Genomic DNA, 27,404 nt, shown 5'->3' on the forward strand with positions numbered 1-27,404 from the left:
CATTTAAAAGTGTGAGTTGTGTAAGAACATAATATATTAACTAAGATATATCATAACTGATTATATAAATGCAGATTCGTTTACGTAAGGATTTCTTTTAATCCGTGCACGTTGTTTACATAAGACATCATTCTTAAAAGTCAAATAAGTTTTTATTCTTGTTTTACAAGGTAATACCGTGCATATTAGTAAATCTTAAACTCACTTCGTATACTTACATAAAACATTTCTATACACGTTCAGTTCTACGTAATATAGTGCTCAATACAGTATGAATTTACCATGAAACGCGATAGCTGTGTGATAATTTTAAAGAATCCTTAATATGCATGTATGTTATATTTAAATGATCACAGAGGGGTATGTTCTAAGAAATCAACAAGGAAGTCTTCTTAATCAATATTCTAGATAGGATCATAAAGTGTCTGCGTGAGGTAAGCGACGTTATTGTGATCTTGTTAGTTCTCACATTAGGACAATGAAAGAGAATGATGGTTCCAAAGGGGTGCATGAGTTAGAACCCCAACTTTTGTTGGAATTTTTTGTTAATTATGTCAATAAGTATGGGAAAAATGACAAAATAATAGCCTGAAATCCCCTTTTTGAATCTCTTTCAAAATCTCTGGATCTGCCATTGAAATGTGAATTATCTAGAATAGAAATTTATCAGGTATTGTAATTCAGAGACGGATCCAAAATCATATTTGAAAGTAAGAAAAGGGGAAAGATAGTTCCCGGCTGCCGTTTGCTCATTTTTGCCCACAAGTTTTACATAATTTAAAAACATTTTCGAACTTAAAGAAGATTCTAACATCAGAACCCTACCCTAGGTCCGTCACTGTAACTCAAATATACAATGTGTGCAAGCCTTTAACGTGCCGTGTGGACGTAATTGTTTATTATCATGGCATTAACAAGAAGACCTTGTTTTATTTAGACTTTGTATAATATATTTTCACCAAATCCTAACTGTTTTATTGATACTATTTGTTGAGTGAATAAAGTGTGCTTATCAGTTGCTTTTGGATTTTGAACTAGCTTACAGAAAACATGTGTATACTATTTCGAGCTAGGTAGAAATAGCTTGTTTTTGTTTGTTCTATTTGTTAAAGCTTCTGTATTATGTATCGATCTGAAGCGTTAAATCCTAATTCAACCGATTTTTATAGTTCGTTTTATTGTTGTATTTTCCGCAACTGTCCAAGGTTAGGGGGTGGTTGAGCGCTCGCCACATGCTGTATCTGCCTGTCCCATGTCAGGAATCTGTGGTCCAGTGGAAATTGCTTTTTTGTGATCAATGCTATTCGTTTTACGTTTTTTTTTCTATAGATTTTTGTTCGTATGAGTAGTTCATTTCATTTATTTTGCATGGGCTTTTTACAGCTTGTTTTATGGTAAAGGTTTTGCCCATCATTAAAGACCGCGTGGTGACATGTAGAAGTTTAATTGTTCATTGTTTGGCTTCTTCTAGTTTTATACTTATCTTAACAAAGCTTGGCGATTTCTTACTTTCACTAGAAAGTGCTACTTACCATTATATGGATTTACATATATTTAGGGCTCAGCTACTTAAATAAATTACATTAAAGATATGACTGAATTGCCAATACTAGGATGGTCACCCCAATTTAAGTATTATGGTTGTTTTGACATAATTGATCGTTATACACCTTACTCGATACCATCAGAAGTTGTCCTATTCAGTTACATGATGTGCTTATGTGCTTATGTTGGCGCTCTAGATTTACTTACGAGGAAGTATCACTAGGTTAGCGAAACCTATATTTTTATATGGCCTAGTTGGCCGGTGTTGCGATAGATGTCGGAGAAGAGAAGGGGTTCGAATCCCGAGAGAGAGAGAGAGTCCATTTCAAATATATGAACAAAGGTACTCCAACTGTCACAGATAATATTTTTTTCATCAGAATTATTGACCTTCGATGAGCAGCTAAACTGTCATTTGTTTATGCTCCACGCACTGGCAGTCGTTCGATTCCTCTCTTACAAACCGCTGCAGACAAATCTTTTCGAAATCCACGGACATTATTCGAATCAAACGTCGTTTGACAATCGGAAATCATCGCGTAAATTCACTTTTCCCGATTTTGCAGCATATTGCCGAGTGAATTTCGAACGCGTCAGATGTTGTTCGGAGATTGCTACAATGCATCATGGCGCTTGTCTTGCATGAGGCTGGAACTACTCGCTCTAGCGGATCACTCTAGTTCACACCTTTTTATGATGGTTGGAGCAATTCTTTTAAAATACATGTACTTCTTTTGATTGAGCGATTTGTTATTTGTCTGTTTTCATGTTAATTGGTGTTCTCGACATCGTATTGTCAGGATAATGTGAGTGACCATGTAATTTATTGTAATGATAAAATTTACTAAGTAAAAAGATAGACCACTGTGTTCATGTCAAAATAAAAGTATAGTTTGTTTATGTTTTTAATTGTTTGTATGTTTATATGTTAATTTGTTAAAAAGTTGTTATTTTTTTCTTTTTTGTTTTTTTTTGTTTTTTGTGTTTTTGTTGTTGCTGTTGTTGTTGTTGCTTTTTTTTTTGTTTTTTGTTTTGTTTTTGGTAAATTTTGTTCACCAAGTCCCGCTCTACTCGTTTGTTAGTCCGGGAACAGGGAAATTTTGTTGATGTTTGCATGAAAAATTAAGAAAAAATAACCATATTACAGCCAAATTACTAGGGCCCCATCTCCATCTCTTTCTTTATATGATACTCATGGATTAACGCTTGCTGGATCGGAAACCCCCCCCTTTTATCCCTTTTATAAAATGAAAATCCGCCCAGTGCTGCTTTTTCTTCCTCCAATAATGTTATTTTCTTTAACAGCAAGTATTTTTAACAATGTTTAAAAAATTATAAGTGTATATGAAAATAAGATTGAAATTGAAATCAAATGAATGTTCCTTATCGGGAACTTTTTAATGGGTCTTTGATTTTAGCTTACACCGCTACTCTAATTTACTTCCGGTTTCCCTTTATTTGGTAAGTAGGTGCAGGCTTTTGGTTTTATTTTAATGTTGTTAATATGTGTTGTCAAGTTGTATAAGTTAGGTATTTTATTAGTCAAGGTTAGGTTTGTTATCTGTTGAGTTATCTTTCGCTAATATATAGTAATGTTGAAGATTGCACGATATTTTTGATAACTTCCGGTGTGTTGTTGGCGACGCAAGACTGCCGGTGGTGTGATCAGAAGCTGGTGATGGCGTGATATTCAAAGATTCGCATGATATGACATTACATTTCGATAGGAAGATTTCTCACATTTTAGTACAATGATTTTAATAAAGAAGTAGTAACTTATCGAAAATTACCAAGTTTTTGAAAGGCCTTATTATTTTAACAGGTAATTAAATTTGTTTAAATGTCATTTACATACTTCAGTAATTATTACTTGTACTTTCCTAACTCTTTCCTTAAAGTATCTTATGTTTCATATGATACCACTAAATGTAAATATTGAAATTTGTGCATTTTTTAACACAAAGACACAGTGTTTCAGGGATTGAATTTGATAGGAAATATTTCAACTAGCTTAGTTCAGCAAGTACTTGTTAAATCTTTGTTCCTTCAGTTATTTCTTTACTATACTGTACTTTTTACTGAATCCCACAAGCAAATATAAGCAAGTGGAAATAATTTCTACTTGAAGAAAATATTTAAAGTATTTCCCTGTAAATTCCATCACTGTAACTGCACCTACTCTTGAGACAAAAATAATTTTTTCTCCACTTTAAAATAGTTCGACAATGGATGAATGCTTTCCATATTAAGCTTCATTCATTTTGTGGGGTATTCTATCTGTTGTATACAAGTTAAGAATTAAAAAAAAATTGAGATTCAGTTTTGACAAATAGCAAAATTGAGAGTTGAGAGATAAATTTGTCTAATTTATAATATTGTTCTTCTAAATAAGCATACATTGTATATTTAATTTTATTACAAGGCTACAGATAGACATTCTGCCAAACTGGAATGGATATCAGACAGTCCGGCAGAAATGGTCTGGGTAGGGAATTCACAGTGAAAGTAGCCTTTCAATTGATTTGAAATTAAAATATGCAATTCAAAAACCAAGGAAAAAATTTCAGAATATTACAGTATCTAGCTCCAGGGTGCTGAATTATTTTAATTAGAAATAGACAATAGTTTACCTATTCTATCTTGACTCTTTCAGTTTTGTTCCTTAATTCAGTGCCTTAACAGAAAAAATGTAGAAGTGCAATGCTCGGTGCTAGGCTGTGCCTAACTCATGTTACTCATAAATTTCCAGTAATTTTATATATAGCTTTTTTTGTATATATGTATATGATGCAACTACTTTTTTTAATAGAAGATAATGATATAGGACATTTTGAACCTTAGGCCTAAAAAAAATTGTTTGGTTTGGGTTTCTCGACCCTACCTGTAAAAAAACGCCAACCCTATTTTTTTTACAATATTAAAAAAAGCGATGTATATAGTTTCCAAACTGAGAATTTCTGATGATGACCATTGATTTTAAATTGATTGATGTCAATAGACGCTTGATTGATTGATTATAGGGGTTTAATGCCCGAGCAGCAATATTTCAGCTATATTCAGGTGATGAACATGAAAGGGATAATAAAATGAACATGAAAGATGATGATGAAATGAAAAAAAGGATGGGACACAAGGATAATAGGGTTGACAAATTTTGATTGCCACAAGATAAAAGGGAGGGATTGGTTGGGTCAGGCAATTTAGTTTCCTGTGGCGGAGCACAAAGGTTTCTACTCCTACCGAATACCACAGCAGGGTTCTTTTACGTGCGAGGAACGTGGCATCTTTCCCAACACGGTGCACCATAATGGTTTGTGGTCAGGTTTTCCGTATTATAGCCTGACAACCCCAGCATGTAACATGCCAGGGTTACCCCATTCCACCATCTGGGGCGCACATCCCAGTTGCTCTGTGGACAGAGTGCCCTAGCCCCTGGCTAAGGTTCTGAGCACTATTTAGTCGCCTTTTAAGACAAGCTTAGCGCTGCTACAGGCCTATTCTTTTGACACTGGGACCTGCACGGGGCAATAGACGCTTGAAAGCATGATCATTATACGTTTAATTCAGACCTACAGATGATAGACTATAGATTATTGTTGTGTCATGGTCGATATTGTTTTGGTCTGGCGAGAAAAATGCCAGCATGCAAAGGCAATTCGTCAGTTCAAAACCATCTCCTTGTTTACTTCAGTAGAGAAATTGCAGGCACACCATTTGTGCTCCATGGATGGGTTAATGAAAATTTTGCTATCGAAAAATGAAGAAGGACCTTGGATGACATATGATGAAGTTGGCGAACTGTAACAGAAAAGTTTCTGAATCTATAGGATCAATTTCTATACCCTTTCATATTTATAATTAAATGCTTGCAAATGAGCTCCAACAGACATTCTGAGGATTCACTTCTGGGGAAAAATACTAAGGCATAAAACAAAAAGAAAACTATCTTTAATATAAAGAGTTTATTCATGAAATAACTCTTGACAGCATAGTGTACACACTGGTTTCATCTTGTCTGTTCCGGAAGTATTTCTTTTATTAAAAAAAGTTCAGCACCCTTTTACATATAAGATGAAAATGAGTTACTACAAAATGAAAATGAGTAAAGGTCTTATATGAACATGCAAATGTAACAACTGGAATATAAAAGAGTAATCAAGGGAACCAAGGTTATAGCGGTTATCAAAGAGTAATCAAGGGAATCAAAGTTATAGCGGTTATCAAAAGAATGCAATCCAGGGACAAAGACCAGACATGGAAAACAGACATACACAAACAACAAAGAACATAAAGTAAATAAAATCATACATACAAAGTATCTTTGTAAATTAACAATTTGGTATGAAGAATTTACCATTGTAATTGGTTGTTGTGTGATCTGTAAAACCAGAGGGGTTGTTAATTTAACGTTTCTTATGTAGTTCTCCTGTCACACTGGTATCATAGACAAACGATCACTAAAACTTCCACTGCAACAGATGCTGAATGTTAAGGAGTCACATATTCCAAATGAATCTCAGAATGAGGTTGTATAACTCCTTAGAGCTGAATATCGCGAAATATTGTTGAGGATCTTTTGTTATGATGTTGAAATTAAATAACTTATCATATATCATTAAATCTGTAGAAAAGTAATAGTGTGATCTCTTCAAATGTCTGGAAGTTTTACCCAATTGAATTACTCCCCTTTAAACAGAGGTAAAGTCGAGAAAATTAAAAAAAACTCAAGTGGCAGACGATATCATGAAAAGAAAGGAAAAACCCTTGAATTTCATGTCATGAAAACGAGTGTGGAAACCTTTTTATATTGACTTGTTAATATTTTGGTAAACACTTTCCCACAGAAGAGTTTATAGTCATGCCAGTCTACCATTTATAACATGCATATGAACATTGGAACCTTCATTATTACATTTTTGTAAATATTATTTACTGTTGTATAAATGTTCAGCATTAATTTTTCTTTGTAAGGATGCTTCACAGAGCAGTTATTTTCTTAGTTCTGTTAAGGGAAGGGGGAGGGGCCCATGCAATTGGGTCAAGAGTGTGAAAATTGCAACTTTGGGAAATAATCTATTAACATGAGGGCAAGGACTGTTACTCGTGTACAGTATTTTAAAAGTAATTTCTAACTAAAACACTGAAATTTTGACCTGGATGACAAATTATATACAATGGAGTGGAGAGAGTAGTTTCTACACCCTACAAATATCCATTATAATACATGTAATGTACAAATTTTGAAAAAATCTTTCAAGTCACAAATTGGAATTTTTTAGCATATTTTATTTGGGAATGAGGCCAAAATTTAGACCTAAAAAAGAGTCAGAAAAATCACTTCAGACTTCATTCCTTGTATCACACATGGTAAAACTTCTCAGTCAGCTCAGTCCCATATTGATTCCACAGGGTCCCATACTTTTTTCATTAATATTTTTGGTAGACTGGTTGTAGCACAGACTATATTGTTCATCTGAATATAAGGGACCACTCATATTGACAGAAATACACTTACTACAGACACTCCACTTGAAATATCTTGGGAAGATTCTCCTAATCTTTATTCTAAATAAAACCTACATTGTAGATAATCTATGAAACTGGCACTTGGTTTGCTTCTAAAATACCAGTTATTCTTTTGAGTTTGTACATGTATTCTGTCTCATCCATCCTTTTGTGATGCATTCCAAAAATTTAAAAGTCTTTAAGTCTCTAAAAACTTCAGTCTGAGTAAATGTAATGTAACTGTTTAACTTGCATGACCTCCAAGTATTAGTGTCTGTCCAGTACTACTTTTTTGTCGGACAAACACTCCGGTCAAAGTATTTGGCCATTTCAATTGTTCTTTTCTTATGCATTTGGCGCTAATGATTTTTCGATGAAACACATGTGAAGAGGAAAAATATTTTCCATATTTATTTTTGATTGATTATTACAATTTGACCAAGTATAAAAATAAAATCTTGTCAGGCAGAGTCACAAAATTTCTGTTACATGATGTTCATATATGCTCTGGACTATTTCTAAGCCATAAACTAAAGATGTAAAAAAAATGAAGTCAGGATCCATATCCTTACTTTGTTTACAGGTAGATAATCAGAAATCATTAAAATCCTGTATCATTATTTATGTTTGTAAGTTAATTTACAGAGTCACTGAGTGACAGAGCTGTTTCCTTTGGATTGGCTTGAAACAAAAATTTTTAACAAACGTTCTTACTAACATTGTACTTGACTTGAAGACTGTATGAACTTTGATACAGATATGTAAATGCTATTATGAAACTTGTATAAAAATGATAATTAAGGATGTAAAAAAAAATATCTGTCACATTTTGACATGAACTCTTAGTTTTTTTAGAGCTTACCATAGACTTGACTGATTGTCCTTTTTTAAGGTTGAAGGTCATATGTTTTGTAATTTTGGCATATAGAAGCTAGATCTTGACACTGAAATAAGGACATGCTTAAAATTCAGAATGAACAAATAAAATTAAGTTAATGAAATATAAACAAGTTTGAGATACATGTACATATGAAAAGACTATGCTGCATTAATTTAGTTACATGTATATTTCTTGGAAAAAGAGTCATGTATGCCCATTTGTAGCTGAGTTTTAAGAGTTTATATTTTTTGACAGCTTACAAATGTACATTGTAAACATTCGCTAATTTAAATTAAATTGATATTATTTAAATATTCAAACAATAGAAGTTAAATGGGAACCACATTTATCCACCAGGGTACATTGTCATAGAGACCAGAATCAGACAATCTGAATATTGACCCAGAACAGCTGATAAGGACCCCCAGCAGCTGTTTACAGATCAATAAGATTAGATCATTGATTTCCTGTATTGATCAGTAAGCTTTGTTTGGTGTAACAGACATCTCTTTTGTTTATACTTGGATATTAACTGTTCATTTTTCTTCCTATGGTAAGATGGTTCATTGTGTGTATAAGTCTCTGTGCATGTGTCGTTGGTTTCACATTTTTTCCTCTTGTGCAATTTGACAGATCCATATTTGAGTTGCTTTTTAGAACTATAATGTATTAAATTCTAATTTTGGCAGTTTTCACAGTATGCTTTTCAGTTCATTGGCCTGCATTGTTTTTATTCAGAAATTTTGGTGGAGACTTTTTGCATTAAAATTCTTATGAATGTGAGGCCTTTAATTAAGCAAATACTTTTAAAATAGAAGGGATGACCTGCTTTTGGCAATGACCTACAATAATGAGAAGTGCATTTAAATTACTCTGAAATGTTGATGAATTCTAATAAATTATAAATCCAATTCAAGTTGTCTAAACTTTTAAGGTTCTGTCATGATGAAATGTGTCTGACCCAAAGGCCATGTCAGAAAGATTTTCTTTGGCCTGGCAGAAAAATTGTCCAATAAAAAAAACTAGAGTTTTATCAAACTTTGTTAATACTGGTATCAGGGGTATAGTAAATATTCTATTACAATTCAAAACAAACCAGTTGTTTATTTCATGTGTATTTGATAAGTTCTTAAGTAAACAAGATCAAAAGGATGGTTTTACATTTAGTATCTACTCAGTGAAAACCTGTAACTAGAGATTTAAGGCATGAAATTTTTGTCCATTTAGGTTACAAAATAAACAGGAACACCAAATCCCTTCAAGTCTTTTATCCCTTCAAGTGGTTTAGACATAAGATTAGGTCTCCACTCAGATTTGATGATTTTCATTTGTAAGTAAAGATTACAACTGAAGCCCTTAAAAACAAATTTTCGAGTATTAGGCAAAAAGTCTTTTTTGTTCAATTCTGTTGAAGATGTTATAGCAAGTAATACAGATAAATTCAGGGAATAGAATTGGTCTTCCTTCGATTAAATAAAAATTACCTGATGAACTTCCATGAGGAATTAACAGTACAACTGACTAAGAGATCTTACTAGTATTTGTAGAAAGTTGAAATCTCTTTGTTAACTTTCTATGACATCATTGTGGTCATTTAACTGACTGTATTCCCTGAAGTTAACTATTTTACTAGCTGTAATAAGTTTCCTCTTCTTGTCAGAAACTCTTGAATCAAGAACTATGTGCTTCAACAGGAAACTACTTAATAGGTTTTTATATTAACCCATCATATCTTTTTATTGCCCTATAAATTGTTGTCCAGACAGTCCATCAATACTCTCTGACCACTTTGTGCATATTTTTATAGCTATTTTTTATGCTCTGAATGACAGTAATTATATACATGTCAAATGTGTATTTAATATTATTAATTAGAAAAAGGACATCAATGTCTATTTCATGAAGGGTTAGTGTTTGCATTAAGGATATATGTAGTTAAAATACTGGTAAGGAAAATATGCATATTTAGTTGAACAGTTTCAGTTGATTTAAAAAAGAAATCTCTTAATGAAGAAAATTAGTAGTATGTTATAATGTTTGGTAATAATTATCTGCTTATAAAATGAAGATCTTTGGTACTGATTAGACATTGCAAGTACATATACATGTAGGTGCTAAAATTTCCTTGAGAAAATATTGCCATTAGAGAGATTTGGGGTAGACTAAATGTATATACATTTGTAGAAAGTCTTAATTAAGAAGTTTAATCATAGAAGCACTATCTGTAGAACATATATTATTGATACCTGATAGTGACTTGTATGTCCATGAAATGCTCTATTAATGGAATAATGACCCTTTTGTTGAAAATTTTAAAATTTCTCAGGAGAAGAAATTGACAACTATTCCCTGAGCTGTATCAATCTGTGTCTTATTGATTAAGGTAATTTACCCCAGACAGATACTACAGAATCCATTTACTGGTCACAAAGGCTCTCCTCTTGTTTGATATATTGACTTCTGTGATAAGAAAAACAGTATTTTATACTACTATATGGAAGTTTTCTTGTGATTTAAAGAAATTTTATCTTTTTTTCAAAAGATCGTGTACAGTAACATTCTTTTTACTATTGGTCTATCCTGTTGTATGTGTATTTCACATTAATTCTGTAATCTGTAGGACAGACTGGTCATTGGTAATGCAAGGTGCTAAAAATAGTCATTAAACATTATATCTTATATTGTTGTAGGTGTTGAGTCATGTCAGCTAAGGCAATTTCTGAAGCCAAAGGGAAAGAACTCCTGAACAAGTTTCTCTCTGGTGCTGTAAGGAATAGATATGCTATAGTTACCGAGGAGACAAATCTTGATGCTCTCCAAGAACAACACCCATGGCTGTCATCTGAGGTACATGTATGAAGAAGTCATGTTTTCTTTGTAAATTTATATCGCCTGTTTTGAATGTTGGCAGTATATTTTGGTCATTTTTGTTACAGGTTTCTCTCTAACTACTTATATTCTAATTTTCATTTTATTTTTTCAGAAACTTGTCTGCAAACCTGATCAGCTGATTAAAAGAAGAGGAAAACTTGGTCTTATCAAAGCTGGTGCCGATTATGCAGGAGTTAGAGAATGGTTGGGAAACAAACTGGGCAAGGAATTCCATGTAAGTTATCCTAAACAGCTGTCTCTGTCATGAAGTGCCTGAGAAAGTGAATTTATGATTTATTGTATATTTAAAGAGCCTTGGTAAGTACAGGTATATTTACAGTTTGGTGGTTGATCATTGGAAAAGGAAGCAAACAAACAATAATTTAATTGAGTTAGTTAAAAAAAGTTATTCCATTCAAATAGAGCACTTTTTTAAAATGCTTTTAATGAGGCATTGAGTAAAGGACTTGTGGTCAAAATATTGCAAGGAAAGTAAGCCAACTAACAGGTTTAGCACACATTTTAAGAGTTCTAATAAAGTAACTGGTACATTCTAGGAACCCCAGCTCACTGTATTTCTAGTTTTCAAAAAATCAGGTTGAAGAATTTTCTTATGCATATATAGCATATAACTGTCTCTTTTGATCGAAGTCTACACGTTGACGTACTCCCAAATAGTAACAGTGGGAAAACGCTCTCGGACTCACGTGGGGTCTTGGAGTAGGCCAGAGTGTCAACAGAGCAGCCCAGCCGCTAGTAGCACATACTCTGAGTTCTTTGGTCAGGTATCCCAAAAGATTGGCTCTGCTACCTCCAACTATTAATGCACATCTACTAACAGAATCCTGTGAGGGCGGTTGTAGGAGATCTGTAGGATAGTCTTAAGACTGTAAAAAACCCCAATCATCATCTTTTGATGAATATTTATATTTTATTGTTTACCATTATGCATTAGTTCACATATTGTGTCGAAATCCAAAAAAAGCTTCAAGGTTATCTTAACAGTTGTTATAGTGTTTATGGAGCTTAAAAGTTACAAGACTGAAAAAGAGGGGGTACAGGAATATTATGTGCTGTATATTTTTATTATCATTCATATACATTGTATGCACTTGCTTAAAAGAAAATTCTTGAAACTTTTTAAAACACTATTGAGTACTTGTCAACAGTAAAATTAAAGAATCTTAAAAGACATGATTGATCATCCCACCAGGGAGACTGTTTATTGATTAATCCTGTAAATTAACTCTACACAGAGAAAGTTAAGTTCTATCAAACCATAAATTTCCGTTAGTATGGAATATATTTGTTAAGGTTGTACCATTGATTGGGATAATTTTGTCTGAGATTTCTTAACAGTTATGTAAAAATCTATAATTTGGGTCAATACGGAAATAGAGGGATGTAGATTAGGAATTACGGTTTCCCGAATTTTATGGTTGGATGGGTCTGATTTGCTGGAAGAAATTGCTCAGTTCAATCTATAACAAATTATTTTGAATTTTGTTTTATTGAGGCTGAGAAACTATTTATTAATGTTTGATGAGGTACTGAAATAATTTTGGAGCTAACTAGAATTGATAAATGATTGTTGAGGACATAAATTATTTCTGCGACAAGTTCTTTAACTATTGGAGTTCATTTAATGATTTTTAGCACTTCAACTTTATGCTTGAAGGGACAGCATTTCCATATTATCAGACTTGTTATGAATCTTTATGTTTACATTTAAAATTCAAATCAACACTTTCTTTGCAAATATAATCTCTCTGTCCTGCATCTGTGTTGTAATTACTGGTAAGTGCTATTCTTTGTAAGAGTCAGGCAGTGGATGAATCATGGTGGAAAAAAGGCACAAGTCTTTGCATGAAATCTGATTCAAAATGTTACCTAAAATGCAGAAATGGCATTCATTTCTTTTTTAAGTGTCAGTAATTTGAGGTATGAATTGCAATTTCATCAATAAAGGGAGATAATCACTTTTCCTCCTGTCACCCCATTGTAATTTTGAACTTGCTTTTCTGCATCTTTGAAGATGATAAAATTGTCCATTGGTCTTCAAAAGACCATAAACTGTGTGCCCACATTGTTAAATTTGCATGTTTTTTTTTCTGAGCATGATTTACCTGTATTATTTTGCCTGAGCATGATTTACCGGTATTATTTTGCCTGAGCATGATTTACCGGTTAATTTTGTCTGATTCTTACAGATTCCAGTAAATATCAGTCATAGTAACTTACAAATATACAAATATGATGATTTCTTTCTGCAAATTTTAAGACTGATAGGCTCTTTTCATTTATACAATGTTCCAACTGATGTGCATTATTTTAGCAATTTAATTTAGAACTATGAAAATAGACCAACACACCAATAGTTTCTTTCTTCACACTGAAATATTTTATACAACCATAAACATTCTGCCTTCATATTATGGTACTGTATCAAGTCATCTGTAGACATTTGATGTCTGGATAATAATTTGAGTATAAGTATACAGATCTCTACTAAACTTGTACTTCAACTGACAAGTGCTATATCCAGAAATGAAGCCTGGGATTGATTTTGAAGATTGTGGCTTGAACTGTTTAGGAAAAAGGGACTAGAAACAAATATTTTATCTTGATGCCTTGTATAAGTGAATGGATGTTTTGAAACTGTACCAGAAGGTATCATACTGCAGTAGGTGAGATGGGGTTGATTTTGGAGGTTGTCCCAATTTAGATAATACATGTATATGAAGCTTGAATGGTGTCATCATATTTACACCAACTGTTTAGGTATCAACCTCTGCAGTTGTATCAACCTGCACCCTGAGAAATATTTTATTTGTGCTTAAATTGCAACATTCTCTTTAAGAAAGAAACTATTGATTCTGAGATGAGGTTTTCACAGAAGATAATGTTAGTAATTTAGTGTTGTGATGCGAAATAACAATCTCTTTTGTAGAAATAGACTGTGATCATGTTACCCTATTTTCTATGTGAAAACTTCACTGGATGATCAATATTGTTGTCTCTGTTAACTTTCCATAGATGACTGGGAGATGAGAATTGAAGTGATATTTTGACTGAGTTTGAGCTTGACATTTTACTGTTGATGTAAATAGTCCTTGTGCTGGTTGTTATTATTTTGGCTACCCTGTCACGTCAGGTTTTCTTTTAATACATCGCAACGAATACAGATAATGACTTCTTCAGTTTGAAAAATGCTCTTTTCATCAGACTATAACGTCTATGCAGTACATCTGTATTCATAATTTGTTACCCTCTGACCTCCTGAATTCAAAGAGGTCAATTGTTCCTTATTCTTCTTTCCTGCACTGGCAACTTATTTCAGGCTTAAGGCTAGAAACCACTAATTCCACTTCCCATAGGCTTCTATGCTAATTTCACAATATTCAATGGCTTCTCTGGATTTTACCTTAACCTTAACCTGCAGAGGACTATATATCAGCATGATTCTACATATGTCAGCTCACAATCCTCAGAATGGCATGTTGGGTTAGCAGACTTGCAGTGCAGCACTGGTCACCAGAAGTGAAGTGTCTATGAATAGCATGGGAAATCCCAGTGTTTTCACAAGATAGGGGTGTATTTAGAAATCATTATGGAGATTAGGCTTCACATCACAAGAAGCAAAATGTACAGAAATATTTTTCTTTTCAGAAACTGTTTAAATTTTTTAAATGAGATGAGAACTTTTTTCATAGCACTATGAGGAACAGGGGTAATTTCTGCGTAGGACTATTTTTGTGTACGTTCCAAATGCTCATTGGTTGAATTGGTAGTCTGTGACCATGATTTGAAAACCATTTGACATTTGAGGTCTTGATGATACTTTGTATGATTGTAGCTCCTTGAAAGTTATGGGCTTTCAATTTTCATCATGAATCAGGGGTCATAACTCAAAAATTGTTCTAGGTCTCACTAAGCACTTCCAGGTCAAATGGCCACCCCCATGTAGTACCAAAATCACACTGAACCTAGACCTATGCATAGTAAGTACATTATTTGTGTGTATTCTGATTAAAAGTAGTCAAAATAAAGCTGAGAATTTGTACTTTAAAATCATATATGTTATTTACTACAAAGGTGTATGAATATTGTTTACATGTGTGAGTTATTTGCCTTCATGATGTCAGATAGCAGAAAAGCTAAAAAGGTTGATTTTCAGTATTTTTTATTCAAGTAAATTTTTTGAAGAATTTCTATGGTCATTGTACCATTAGAGTAATGATTTTGAAAGCCTTATTTTCCAACCTTTGTAATGGTATGCAACTATAAGGTGTCATTTGTCCTGGGAATTCACAGTGAAACATTGAAAATTACTTGTTTAACATGTAAAGTAATGGAAATGTTAGAAGTGGTTAGTGAGACCATAACTTCTATCCTTAAAGCATAAAAATCTAGATCTTTATAACAAGAGGAATGACTGGAACCATGTGGGTTCATAGAAGGCTTACTAAAGTGTGGTTTAGTGTTTGTAACCCAATACACTTGCTATTGTCTTGATTTAGCTATTGTGAACTACAACTTACCTGTACAATTACCAAGTAATTTTGATCCTTGTTCACAACTTGATTGAAAATTATTCAGGTAAATGAATATTGGATAGTTGATTACACTTCTCTTTTCACAGATGTACATTGTATTATGTAATACACCTGTCCATCTTCACATAGGTTAAGTATCTCATATACAATTCAAGGGAGTTTATAAATTTGTGATAGAAGCTGAAAGTTACTCCTGATAAAAAATACTTCCTTTAACTCATTTTTTTTAATTCATCAAATCAGAGTATAAAATTTTAATCACCAAGTGACATGGGACCAGGCCTGGATCAGGCCCATCATACAATTTTGTGCAGCTGTTCATGAAATGTTTTATTTCTTTTTCAGATAGGAGCTTCTAAAGGTAGACTGAAGAATTTCATAATAGAACCATTTGTACAACACCAACAGGTGAGCAGGCCAATGGATTATTGATGATTTGTAAAATGTCAATTTTCTGATATTAAAGGTGCTAATGCTGGATTATTTTTATTGTTATTCATTAACAATATCATACTTGTAACTTAAAAACCCCCTTGAGATATTTGTCCCACCTGTTTAAGTACCAATCAATGTAAAATTCAGATACTTCTAATGGTACAGGTAATTCATCATCAATTTCATGGTGCAGAAAACAAAATCTTTCCAATATGCATGCTCCTTTTTCTTATGAAACTAAAGTCCTTTCCAGGGTTCTCAATAAGTGTCGGCAACCAGCGATTTCGCCATCTACTTTGACATTGGTGCCAGCTATTTTGTTGCTAAAAAAATTTAGGTATCTTTTGGTAAATGAGGGCCCTCAATGGTGCCACCTACTTTTAATTTTCTTCCGCCTACTTTAAAACTTATTGAGAACCCTGGCTTTCTGTAGATTTTAGAAAATTAACAAATCTTCCATTCAAACCTATTAAATCTAGAATGTTGAGCCATAATCCCAAATTCATGTCCAATCTTTATCATTTTTATCTCACAAGTGCAACAACCAAATGACAAACTAAGACTTGTTATGTTTTCTGTAACTGTTTCTGAATGAATAAGAAATAAAAGTGAATTGGTAGGTTTTTGACATATACATGTATGAATCACCTGTCCAGTTTTTATTAAGACTGCTTCTTGAAAGGTTTTTAAAGTCTGCAATGATATCCAGCCTTGTCACATGGAGCATTTTGTTGCTAAGAAAACCAACTGCATTTCATTGCTTACACCTTTTTTTATAGAATGAATAATTATATACATGTAGTATTTGAATCATTGATTATTACAGAATGAAGAGTTTTATGTGTGTATATACAGCCAACGGTCAGCTGATACCATACTGTTCCATCATGAAGGAGGTATCGATATAGGAGATGTTGATGCTAAGGTAATATGATATAAGACTCAGAACAGCATGTAACGTTCTAAACTCACACTAGACACTGCAGCAAGCTCTCCCAGTGAATGGTATAACATCATCTTTTCCAATAGACAAACTACATTTGAATTGGATAATGCCTGAGGAATTTTAAAAGCTTGTGTGCAGGGGTTGGTAAAGGAGGATACAGACGTCTGCTGGTGCATGGAGCTAGATATTATCTTAGGATCTGTCTATGAGGGACAGGGCTGTTTGTACTTGAACTACAACTTTTTTATGTTGCACCAACAAAAAATCACTTCTGAATTACATACATCATTTTCTGATATATCAACTTTGAGCCATACATGTTTTAGAGCCACTACATAATGTATTTAAGATGTTGCTTACACTGCATCCTTAAGAGTCAAGAGACATGAAGTCTTTTTTTTTTAATGCTCTAAGGCCTACTAAGTTAATTTCTTGTTTTTATTGCACAAGAAAAATGAAGAAGATATTTTTTTTTTTATTATTATTTTTTTTTAATATGGCATTTAAATGGATGATGATTCATCTTAGATATGCTGTCAATTTGCTGTCAATTCTTGACATCTTCTTAAATTTCTCAATAATTTAATTGCAATTCAGAATTGTGAAAAATAAACACCTCCATAAAACAAACACCTCCATAAAATAAACACCTCCATAAAATAAACAGCTTCTTAAGTCCAATAGAAGTTTTGGTTTTACTCATTTAATTTCTAATATATAAAAATAAGCAAAGAAAACTTCTTTTATATGGGAAATAAGGATTTTTTAATGGGAAATAAGGATTTTTTAATGGGAAATAAGGATTTTTTTTATGGGAAATAGTGATTTTTTGAATGAAATGACCTGACAATGAAATCATTATTATATTACAGGCAGTAAAGCTGGAAATAGCAGTAGGCACTGATCTTACAGAAGACAATATTAAATCTAAGTTACTTGTCAATGCCCCTAAAGACAGTCAGCAGTAAGTATAGGACTAACACCTTTATAGAAAACATATTTCCTTTGTTGTTGCTATATTTACAGTTTTAACTGCTTTTTAAGCAAATACAATTTATAGGTTTCAAGTAGCAAACAATCTCATAAAGTGCCATTGACTTTGTTTACTATTTCCCAACTCTGCAGGTGTTTCTAGAAAAGCAGAGGGTGCTTGCCCTACCGATGCACCTGGTCCATGCTCCCAGTTTTAAGTGTAGTCTGAGTTGCTCATTTGCTTTTGTTACTTTGTATGTATGATTGTGGTTACTTTATGTTCTTTGTTGTGTATGTCTGTTTTCCACGTCTGGTCTTTGTCCCTGTTTTACATTATTTTGATTACCGCTATTACCTTGGTTCCCTTGATTACTCTCCCACACTAACAAATTTTAGGGGTTATACATTGTAAATAGGTTTCAGTCTGCCTGTTTGTCTTGCATAACTTTGCAAATAATTCCTCCTATATTACTTGAAATTTTATACAGTGTTAATTATACCACTATGTGGAGATACGTATATTTATCAGGGATTTTGGTTTGATTAGTTATATAATACAATGGACTGTGAACTTAAAGGGAAAGACCACCTTTGCATTAAGTTATGTTCTTAAGATAAATTGTACCCACGTAAACAAAAATAAATAACCTTTAATGCAAAATGAGCTTTTTAAAATGCTCATGGCTATGCAAAGTTCGAAATCCTTGAAATATAAGTGGATAGCCATCTTGCAGAACTCTCTTATCTGAAGGAAGATCATAGACTTTATTGAATTTTACCGATAGCTTCTGATTAGCTCGTGACATCACGAAGTTGGTTTGGTACTGATACAAGTACTGCAAATAATATGTAAACAAAGAATATTCCGTAAATATTTCTATGATCCTTTTTATCTAATCACCAAACATGATGACTTGTCAAGCTTACGATTGCAAGAATGATAAAAGACAAATGTTCTTAAAGTTTTTTTTTTTACCAGCAACATGAACGTTCTTTGGAAGTAGCCATATGATGTTCCTTACAACTAGTCATCTGGCTGTAAATCCTGTTGTTCGTAGATGATGTCTGACATTTGCTTACATGTTGTGCCTCAATCTCTTCTTCTATATATTTTGGGTTGAAATTATAGGGGAAAAGTCCCAAATTTGCGAGTTCTTCTTTTCAAACTGACTTTGTGACGTCACAGTTCAACTGATCATGGTGGCGCCCATAGGCACAGGAAATTCAAATTTCCTAATTATGAATCTAGATTAATTAATTAAGAAAAGGAAATTATTTTGTTTCAATTTAATTTTCATGAATATTTAACAGATTAGTTTCAATATTCATGACTTGCACAATAACATGGTCTTCTCCTTTAAGCATTTTTCATCTTGTATTCCAACTTTAAGTTGTCTTTCACTTTTTGGATATCTACAGAAATGTACATTTACCAGAAATTTCGGTTTCCATTAGTTTTTGTTAAACTATGGTTAAGGAGCATTTCTAGTTGAGAGCATCTTGTACTTTTGCCTTATCCTGTCTGTGAGTCAACAAAAAAAACCCAAAAAACTTGCATGGCTTAAAATAGTGAAACCCTTTTCTCAAAACTGCAATACATAAGCATCTTAAAAATCAGTGATAGGAACTGAGCTCTTTTTGTCACCAGAAATAACCTCATCAGTTCATTGTCTATGAACTTCTACATTTTTCCAATCAAAAGCCAGCCAAACATTATCATAATAGATCCTTTTGTGGTAAATTTAAGAGCATGCTCAATATACACCATGAGGTAGGGATGGGTAGAACAAAAGAATTTTCCCTGCAGAAGTGTATATTGAGCGTGTTCTATGTATGCTCATCGACTATCCCATAGTTAGGACATGTTTCAAATACTGAATGTGATGTATATTTTGTTTACTTTAAGATGCCTGTCACAGTTTATCTCATCATTGTATACAGTATACAAAGATCTACACTTTACATACTTAGAAATAAATCCACTTGGTAAGTACCAAATTATTTTACATGCTTAGAAATAAATCCACATGGTAAGTGTTGAATTATTTTACATTCTTAGAAATTAATCCACTTGGTAAGTACTGAATTATTTTACATGCATAGAAATTAATCCACTTGGTAAGTACTGAATTATTTGACATGCTTAGAAATCAGTCCACATGGTAAGTACTGAAATATTTTACATGCTTAGAAATAAATCCACTTGGTATGCACAGAAATAGTTTACATGCTTTGAAATAAATCCACTTGGTAAGTACAGAATTATTTGACATGCTTAGAAATAAGTCCGCTTGGTAAGTACTGAATTATTTTACATGCTTAGAAAATAAATCCACATGGTAAGTACAGAATTATTTGACATGCTTAGAAATAAGTCCACTTGGTAAGTACTGAATTATTTTACATGCTTAGAAATAAGTCCACTTGGTAAGTACTGAATTATTTTACATGCTTAGAAATAAATCCACATGGTAAGTACAGAATTATTTTACATACTTGGTAAATACTGAATTATTTACATAATTTGGTTACTACCACAATTTATGAACCTAGAAGAGGGAAATAGTATCAGAACTGAGATTTAAGTTACATTTATAGGGTAAATTTGTTAATTAATGATACTGACTGAAGATTTAAAGTCATTACGTCAAAGTATTTCGGGAATAAATTTATTTAATTTTTTTGAATTTTATTGATATTTTGGAGGCAGGATAGAAAGTTAGTTTAAATGGCTAAATGATGATCCTATGACAAGGTTTTTATCAAAACAAAAAGATTTTTTAGCTTGTGTAATGATAAACAAATGTTAGAGACAGGACATACTCATTCTTTTTTGAAGCAAGCATTGATTAGTTTATTTTTAAAAATGCAAATGCATGTAGTATTGACTGACTCATAAAATGTATCTTATTAGCATTGATAGTAAGTTATACATGTATGAGTGTATGTTCAAAGAAAACTATTTGTATTTTCAGTGTTCACTGGAGGAAAAATCTATGTCCTTGACTTGGCAGCTAAGATAGACCAGTGTGCTGAATATCTGTGTAAGGCTAAATGGGGTGACATGGAATTCCCTCCTCCATTTGGGAGGGATGCTCTACCAGAGGTTTGTTTCATAAATGTTTAGAGAGAGAGGAAGAGAAAAAGGTGAAAGATGAATGGGTTCAAGAACATAATTAGAATTAATTGATTTGGACAAGGTCTTAAAGAAGATCTGGGACTTTTTAATGAATGTGAAAAGTTCACATGTGGTTTTCAATATGGGCTTTTAGTACTTATTTTTTCTGAAAAGTGCTGTATTTAACAGGCAGTCTACCTATAGTTTAGATCGACATTGTCATCTCTTCTACTTTTTATTTTTCATTAACATAATGTTGAAAAATCCAAAATTGCCTGTTACATCATCAATGCCTTTGTAAACATTGATTTGATCATGACATTTTTCGTTTTCAAGGTCATTTGAGCTACGATGTTTAAATATCTATGAAGTTGGGGTCACTGCTTTGTTAGATTGGTTCATTGATCTGCCTTTAGTAATCTCCTGTATACAGAAATGTGATTTTTCTGTGGATTCATATGTTTCCACTTTGACAAAACTGTATTTTATCATTCATTTTTTTTTTATTTTACTGTTTATTTACTTTTGATTTTGCAAATTTCCACTTTGCAGTTATTCCCTAATAACACATCGCTGCACATAAAGTTACCAATTCTAGAAAAAAAAATTTAATAGTAAAAATGTAGTTTTTGCTGGCTTGTATGTTGACAAAAAAAAAAATATCTTTTTGGCTTTATCATAAGACATAATAGATGAATTTATTTTGAGATTTTATTCCTGAATCTTTTATAGGAAGCATACATTGCTGAGCTGGATGCTAAAAGTGGGGCTTCCTTGAAATTGACAATCCTGAACAAAACTGGCAGAATATGGACCATGGTAGCTGGTGGTGGTGCTTCTGTTATTTATGCGTGAGTGAAATTATTATTATACCCCGTTTTTGTGGGAGGTTTATAGTGATCATGGTGTCCAACTGTCTGTTGGTCTGTCTACAACTTTTTAGTAACAGTTTTCTCTGCAACTTCACTTATTAGAGGAGCCACTTGGAACAAATATTTGTCAAGGTTTCCAAAAAATCAAAATGATGAATGTATACACAATACTTGCTGCATTCACAGAATATCTGAATGTGATAAAAGATGTATAAAGTACATTCATTTTAATTCTTTTTCAGAGATACCATCTGTGATTTAGGGGGAGCAACAGAGCTGGCTAATTATGGAGAATATTCTGGAGCTCCTAGTGAACAACAGACATATGAATATGCCAAAACATTGTTAGGACTTATGACTGAAGAAATTCATCCAGAGGGTCTGTAATAATATAATATGAAATTTCAGCCTTTTCCTGTCTTGCAGGGAGTTCTAGAATGAAGATTTATTAGTCCATGGTCTGTGGTATTGGGGACCATTATGCTTTACTGCTAACTGTACCTGAGATTTCTTTTCCATAATTTTTCATTGTTTAAATCTTGGCAACCCTCTATGGAAACAATATGAAATTGTAATTAGCATCAACTTGATGGATTGCACTGTGTGTACAATTTTCAACTTGGTCTCACATCAAATTCCTGTTTGCATATTTTGAGGCTTTTAAGGATTTCTATTTTTTTTTTTGCAAAAATCTGAGCAACTGTGCATAGAAATTATATGAAGCGTAAGGAGGTAGACCTAGGGTAAGGGACACAACTCTTACAAATCATTGGAATTTGTTTTCAGCATTTTACATCAATCTCATTTAAGCATCAAAGTAACTTGAACTGATTTCATTCTGTTTCATATGAAAGTTTGAATGACTTTAGAGAAATTGAATATGATACAAATATATCAATGATTTCATGAGTTATGTCCCTTACCCTAGGTCTACCTCGTTAATAGGTTGTACCATGTATCAGTCTTTTGCTGCTCCTCAATTGCCTATTTGCAACAATATCCTTTTTGCTTTCATAGCAATCTAATTTGGGTTTTTTAATGAATCTCTAGCCAATCCTTCATATGAAAGGATTTGAAATTTGAATTGATATTTATATTATAGCGTAATGAATTGGTCTTTCGGTAAGGCAAAAAAAAAGTATGTGTGTTTACTGTGACATGCTGAAAAAAAAGTAGAGTTAGTTGATCGGTTTGTTTGTAGTTTCTTGACTAATAGAGAATAACAGAAGACACTGTAATGGTGCACATGCTTGTCTATCAGCTAGTTTTCTTTTTGAATTGCTGACAGTGCTGGCACTGGAGGCCGCCAGTGTTGTTTAATAGGATAAATACTGGTACCGGTGATGGAATAGGTGGGAATTTCCGGAATTTTAGAAAATTGCTGATAAAAAAAGTTAAGGTCATGGCGATCAAGTAAGGGTCGGTCGGGTCACCATAAACACATTTTTTTTCTTTTTTTTTTGGCCTAAATTGGTTTGTGTGTGACAGTGTCACATCCTGTTTATATTTTAGGGATAGTGAGGAAATTATGTTTCTGATGTACTGGGTACTCAGTTCTTTAAGTTTTATAATAAAATTAAGTCTGATGTGAATAATTTTCTGCTCATTACATCGCTCTGTTCACTGTAACTTGATTACTTATTTATTATTGACATAACAAAAGCTGTTTAGTAAGTACATGTACATGTAGGCGGTTAAAGGATAAATAGAAATTTATGTGTTGGTACTGATGAATTATGTATTTCTTTTTTTTTTTTTTCAGGTAAAATCCTTATTGTTGGAGGGGGGATTGCCAACTTTACAAATGTAGCTGCCACATTCAAGGTAAGTTGAACTTATGAATTTTCAATACAATGAAAAATGTGAGTTTTTCAATATACTGAATACAATTTTTTTAATGAAATTTCATTATAAATGTTTTTAAAGAACAGCAAATAGATTTTTCTGAATATTTTCTATCTAAAGTTTTAAGTCTTATTATTGGTGTTTGAAGTGATGGATTATTTAGCAAACAAAATTAATAAAAAAATTTCAATGTCTGAAAAAATTAATTACAGGGAATAGTTCGAGCTTTTAGAGAGTATCAGCAGAAATTGATAGAGGGAAAAGTTGTTATATATGTTAGAAGGGCTGGACCAAACTATCAGGAGGGACTACGCATTATGAGGGAACTAGGTAAAATATCCTGAATAGGTGCTACTGAAAACATGACTAGATGTCAGGCATGATGTTCTTCTGTTTTTTAGGGGAATTCCACTATTTAAAATCCAGATTTTACCATGACGATTCTTTTTTTTTTACTGTATATTAACTTCCAATTCCAACTTCTGCTATGTTTACGGAGGTTTTTATTAGTATGATTTTACCATGATTTATATGAAATTTTACTGCAAATTATGCTCTATGGATTGTGAATCTCTCCATAATACCCATATTAAAATGGCACAAAGTTCAAGATTTTACGATTCATCTTCATAAATTTGCGACTGAAAGTACAGTTGGTCTGTTTTTAAAGTAGCATAAACAGATCTGTTGATGTTGTTATGAATTTATGGAGTGCATTATTTTCTACTGTCACAGTATATTTGTTTTTCTACCTCAGGAAACACACTAGGGGTATCTATCCATGTCTTTGGACCAGAGACCCACATGACCTCAATTGTCAGTATGGCCCTTGGTAAAAAAGAAATACCACAGTCCCCTAAACAGATGCATACTACAGCCAACTTTTTACTGCCTACTGGAGGGGTTAGTATTACTTATAAAAGTTATGAATAATTTCTTTGGTGATATTGATAAATTGTGGTATTTCACTATGTTTACATGAACATTTAAAAGCTTTGATTTAGAAAAGTAATGGTAACACAAAGAATACTGGATTTTTTTTAAGGAAAGGAAGTGGAAAATTGTAGCACTGAGTAAGTTCAAGCATATTTTAACAAATGAATCAAAATTGCAAAAATGATGTGTGTACCTCATTTAATCTTTAACTCGCAAAATCTTAATGGGAATTTTGATGAATTTGAACCAAAAGAATTTGAATGTAAAGATTCACTTTGAAAATAAGCTGGCTTAATCATTTTGGCAAGTTGACAGCCTGTTAGTGTGAAATTTTCCAGTTTCTTTAGCAGATCTTATCTGTTGTGCATGATATGAGTTTATTCCATTCTATCAGATTTTCATATTTTCAAGCTTATAATGTTAAATAATTTTTGTTAACCTGCCTGTTATTATTTGACATATCAGGATTTAGATTTGATTTCATCTAATATTGTTTAGACATTAATTTGATGTTATGTTTGTCCCATATTTTTTTTAGATGTATTTTAATAGTAAACTGTTTTTGAATGATTTATTGTACATGAAGCTACTTTTTATAACAATACAGGAATATTGGTGCAGAATATGATGTGAATTGAACTTCTGAAAATGCAAAAAAAATTTTTTTTAAAAAGCCTGAAACAATTTGATTTGAGGTCTGCCAGTGCTTTTGATACTCATGACTACCCTGATCAGCAGACAATTTACCTTTGAAAAAAGTTTGTCAAAGCTCAATTTTCTTTAAAATCCTGTATTTAAAGAGGGGTCAGTTTTGAGAAAAAAAAAATCATAGACAGTAAGTCTACTTTCATTATTCAAAGCTTGTTTTCTGCTTGATCAGCTCATTTAGGCTTATTTTCCCTTCATTTTAGTTATTAATAGATTTTTGTTGATTTTAATTTTAAATCCATGATATTTATTTTTAGGTTGTTCAGGTAATGTTTTATTTTCATCATGAATGTATCACCTAGCAATTTGATGTATACGACCTTATGTTTTTAGTTGTATCACTGTGACTTGATCTGTTTCTCTTGTTACCTGTAACTAATGACATGAACTTTTCAACAAGCCTTTAGTAATACTACCTGCCCTAAAATATAATTGGCATGGCCTTTAACTCGTCAGACTTTGGCCCCATGTACCTTAAAAATCTTGAAAAAAATTACGTAAGTCTGAGAACTAACTTCTGACTGCTAGTGACCTCACGGTATCCTTAGACTTTGATTGGAGTGACCATAGAAGTCAAGAACTTTCTCAGATTTAATTATTTTTCAAGTTTGTTGGCTTCGGGGCTTGTCCCTTGATGTTATACATCTATTGTCCGAATGTCAAATTGATAAGAAAACCTCTAAATCTCATATGTAGGTATATTACCTCTTGTATCTGACTTAAAAAAAATTGCTTTGATTGGATGATTTTTCTTTGCTTTACGTGTCTATCACAGTATTTTACATGTTTCAATGTGAATGTCATATATTTCTTTTAATTTGAGAATAAATTTGTCCAGCTTCATGAAAATTCAGATGTACAAGACATTGACATATTGTAAATTTATATAAGACAGTTTTGTAGGGCATTGCAATGTCTCATACAATTTATCTGGTATAGTTTAAAATTTATTTGCAATCATTAATTTTAATACAAAAAAATTTTGAACTGGCTCAAAATTCAGACCATGTCCATACATGTATCTTGCCATGAAAATATACAGTAAATCAAGAAAACAAATTAAAAACCAGAAGATTTAATTGTTTACACTGACAAGACAAGCTAGGTTACAAATTGACTGAAAAGCAAAAGTCCCTAACAACTCAGATAAGGGAATCAAGAAACAAGTTTATGAAAGTCACAGATGTTAGCTTATTATATAAAGTACTAACAACTTATCCATTACAATAATGGAAATCCACCTTAGATAACATTACTAACTGTATGGTGGACAATTTCTCAAAAAGTTGTAAGTGTAGAATTGATGGTATTGTAACCCATCTTTTTCAGCAGATACATATTTTTTTCATTTTAGGATAATGGTTCACATTTTTTAGATGTTTCCTTGCTAAATTAGGGATAATTAGCGAACATTAAGAAAGTAGACCTAGGGTAAGGGACATAACTCTTGAAATATTCAATATCACCGAAGCCTATCGATCTTTCATTTGAAACAGAATGAAATCAGTCCAAATTACTTTGATGCTTACATGAGATTGATATAAAATGCTGAATACAAACATTCTAATGATTTGTAAGAGTTGTGTCCCTTACCCTAGGTCTACCTCCTTAATATCACTTTCAAAAGAGTTGGTTAACAGTCAGTCATTACATGAAATTGGGACTGTTACAGCTCAAGGTACCATTGATTTTACACTTACAAAGTTTTGTTAAATCCATCACATTACTAAATATTGTGGTAGTAAGCATGTACATGTATAATTGTATTGTATCACTGAAATATGTTCTCTTCATTGACAAAGACTGTACTTTAGAATGTTAAAGTTTTGGTTAAAAGTTTAGTTTTTAGGTTTTTTACATCAAAATACATGAACTGTTTTATACTTTTTTGTACAGGAAGTTGATCAATAAAACTTCTCAAAGAATTCAATTCTGCTTTTTGATTTAGGAACAGTTGGCATTTGTGAGCAGCAGTACTGTAGTAACTTAGATTCGATGTTGATTTTAGAAGGAGTATGTTCAATAATTACCAAAATCTGCCTTTCAAAAATTAAGAACCTTTTTTTTCATCAAATGTCTTTTTGTGTCTTGACTACTTCTTTTAAATTTTTTTTTTAAGATTTTCAAGTTTTTTAGATCAAAAAGCATCACACCTGAACCCCTTACTTTTCTACAAGGATCTTCAAAAAATTTGTTCATTTTTTTTTCCAAATGT

The 27,404-nt window shown here is 32.4% G+C and overlaps 1 protein-coding gene across 8 annotated transcripts in view; it reads left to right on the top strand.

Moving 5' to 3' along the window:
- Positions 1-364: 364 nt before the first annotated feature.
- The window catches only part of LOC148603231 (ATP-citrate synthase-like), a 52,773-nt gene continuing 25,733 nt past the window's right edge, over positions 365-27,404 (top strand). For 5 of the 8 annotated variants that reach the window (XM_088553609.1, XM_088553613.1, XM_088553614.1 and 2 more), the window contains exons 1-13: positions 3,171-3,367; positions 10,621-10,777; positions 10,914-11,036; positions 15,703-15,765; positions 16,619-16,717; positions 17,611-17,702; positions 19,617-19,696; positions 20,686-20,816; positions 21,561-21,679; positions 21,943-22,079; positions 23,463-23,524; positions 23,758-23,875; positions 24,303-24,448. In XM_088553609.1, the coding sequence (XP_088409735.1) occupies positions 10,631-10,777; positions 10,914-11,036; positions 15,703-15,765; positions 16,619-16,717; positions 17,611-17,702; positions 19,617-19,696; positions 20,686-20,816; positions 21,561-21,679; positions 21,943-22,079; positions 23,463-23,524; positions 23,758-23,875; positions 24,303-24,448 (1,317 nt within the window). In that variant the 5' untranslated portion in view covers positions 3,171-3,367; positions 10,621-10,630. Of the gene's footprint in view, positions 435-2,982; positions 3,007-3,170; positions 3,368-8,403; positions 8,484-10,620; positions 10,778-10,913; positions 11,037-15,702; positions 15,766-16,618; positions 16,718-17,610; positions 17,703-19,616; positions 19,697-20,685; positions 20,817-21,560; positions 21,680-21,942; positions 22,080-23,462; positions 23,525-23,757; positions 23,876-24,302; positions 24,449-27,404 lie in introns of those variants that run through there. The other 3 variants (XM_088553611.1, XM_088553612.1, XM_088553610.1) reach the window with 3 other exon arrangements.

This window comes from Perna viridis, chromosome 11 (genome assembly GCF_037379345.1).
Source record: "Perna viridis isolate PV_CMFRI_1.1 ecotype Kerala chromosome 11, ASM3737934v1, whole genome shotgun sequence".
Lineage (NCBI taxonomy): Eukaryota > Metazoa > Mollusca > Bivalvia > Mytilida > Mytilidae > Perna > Perna viridis.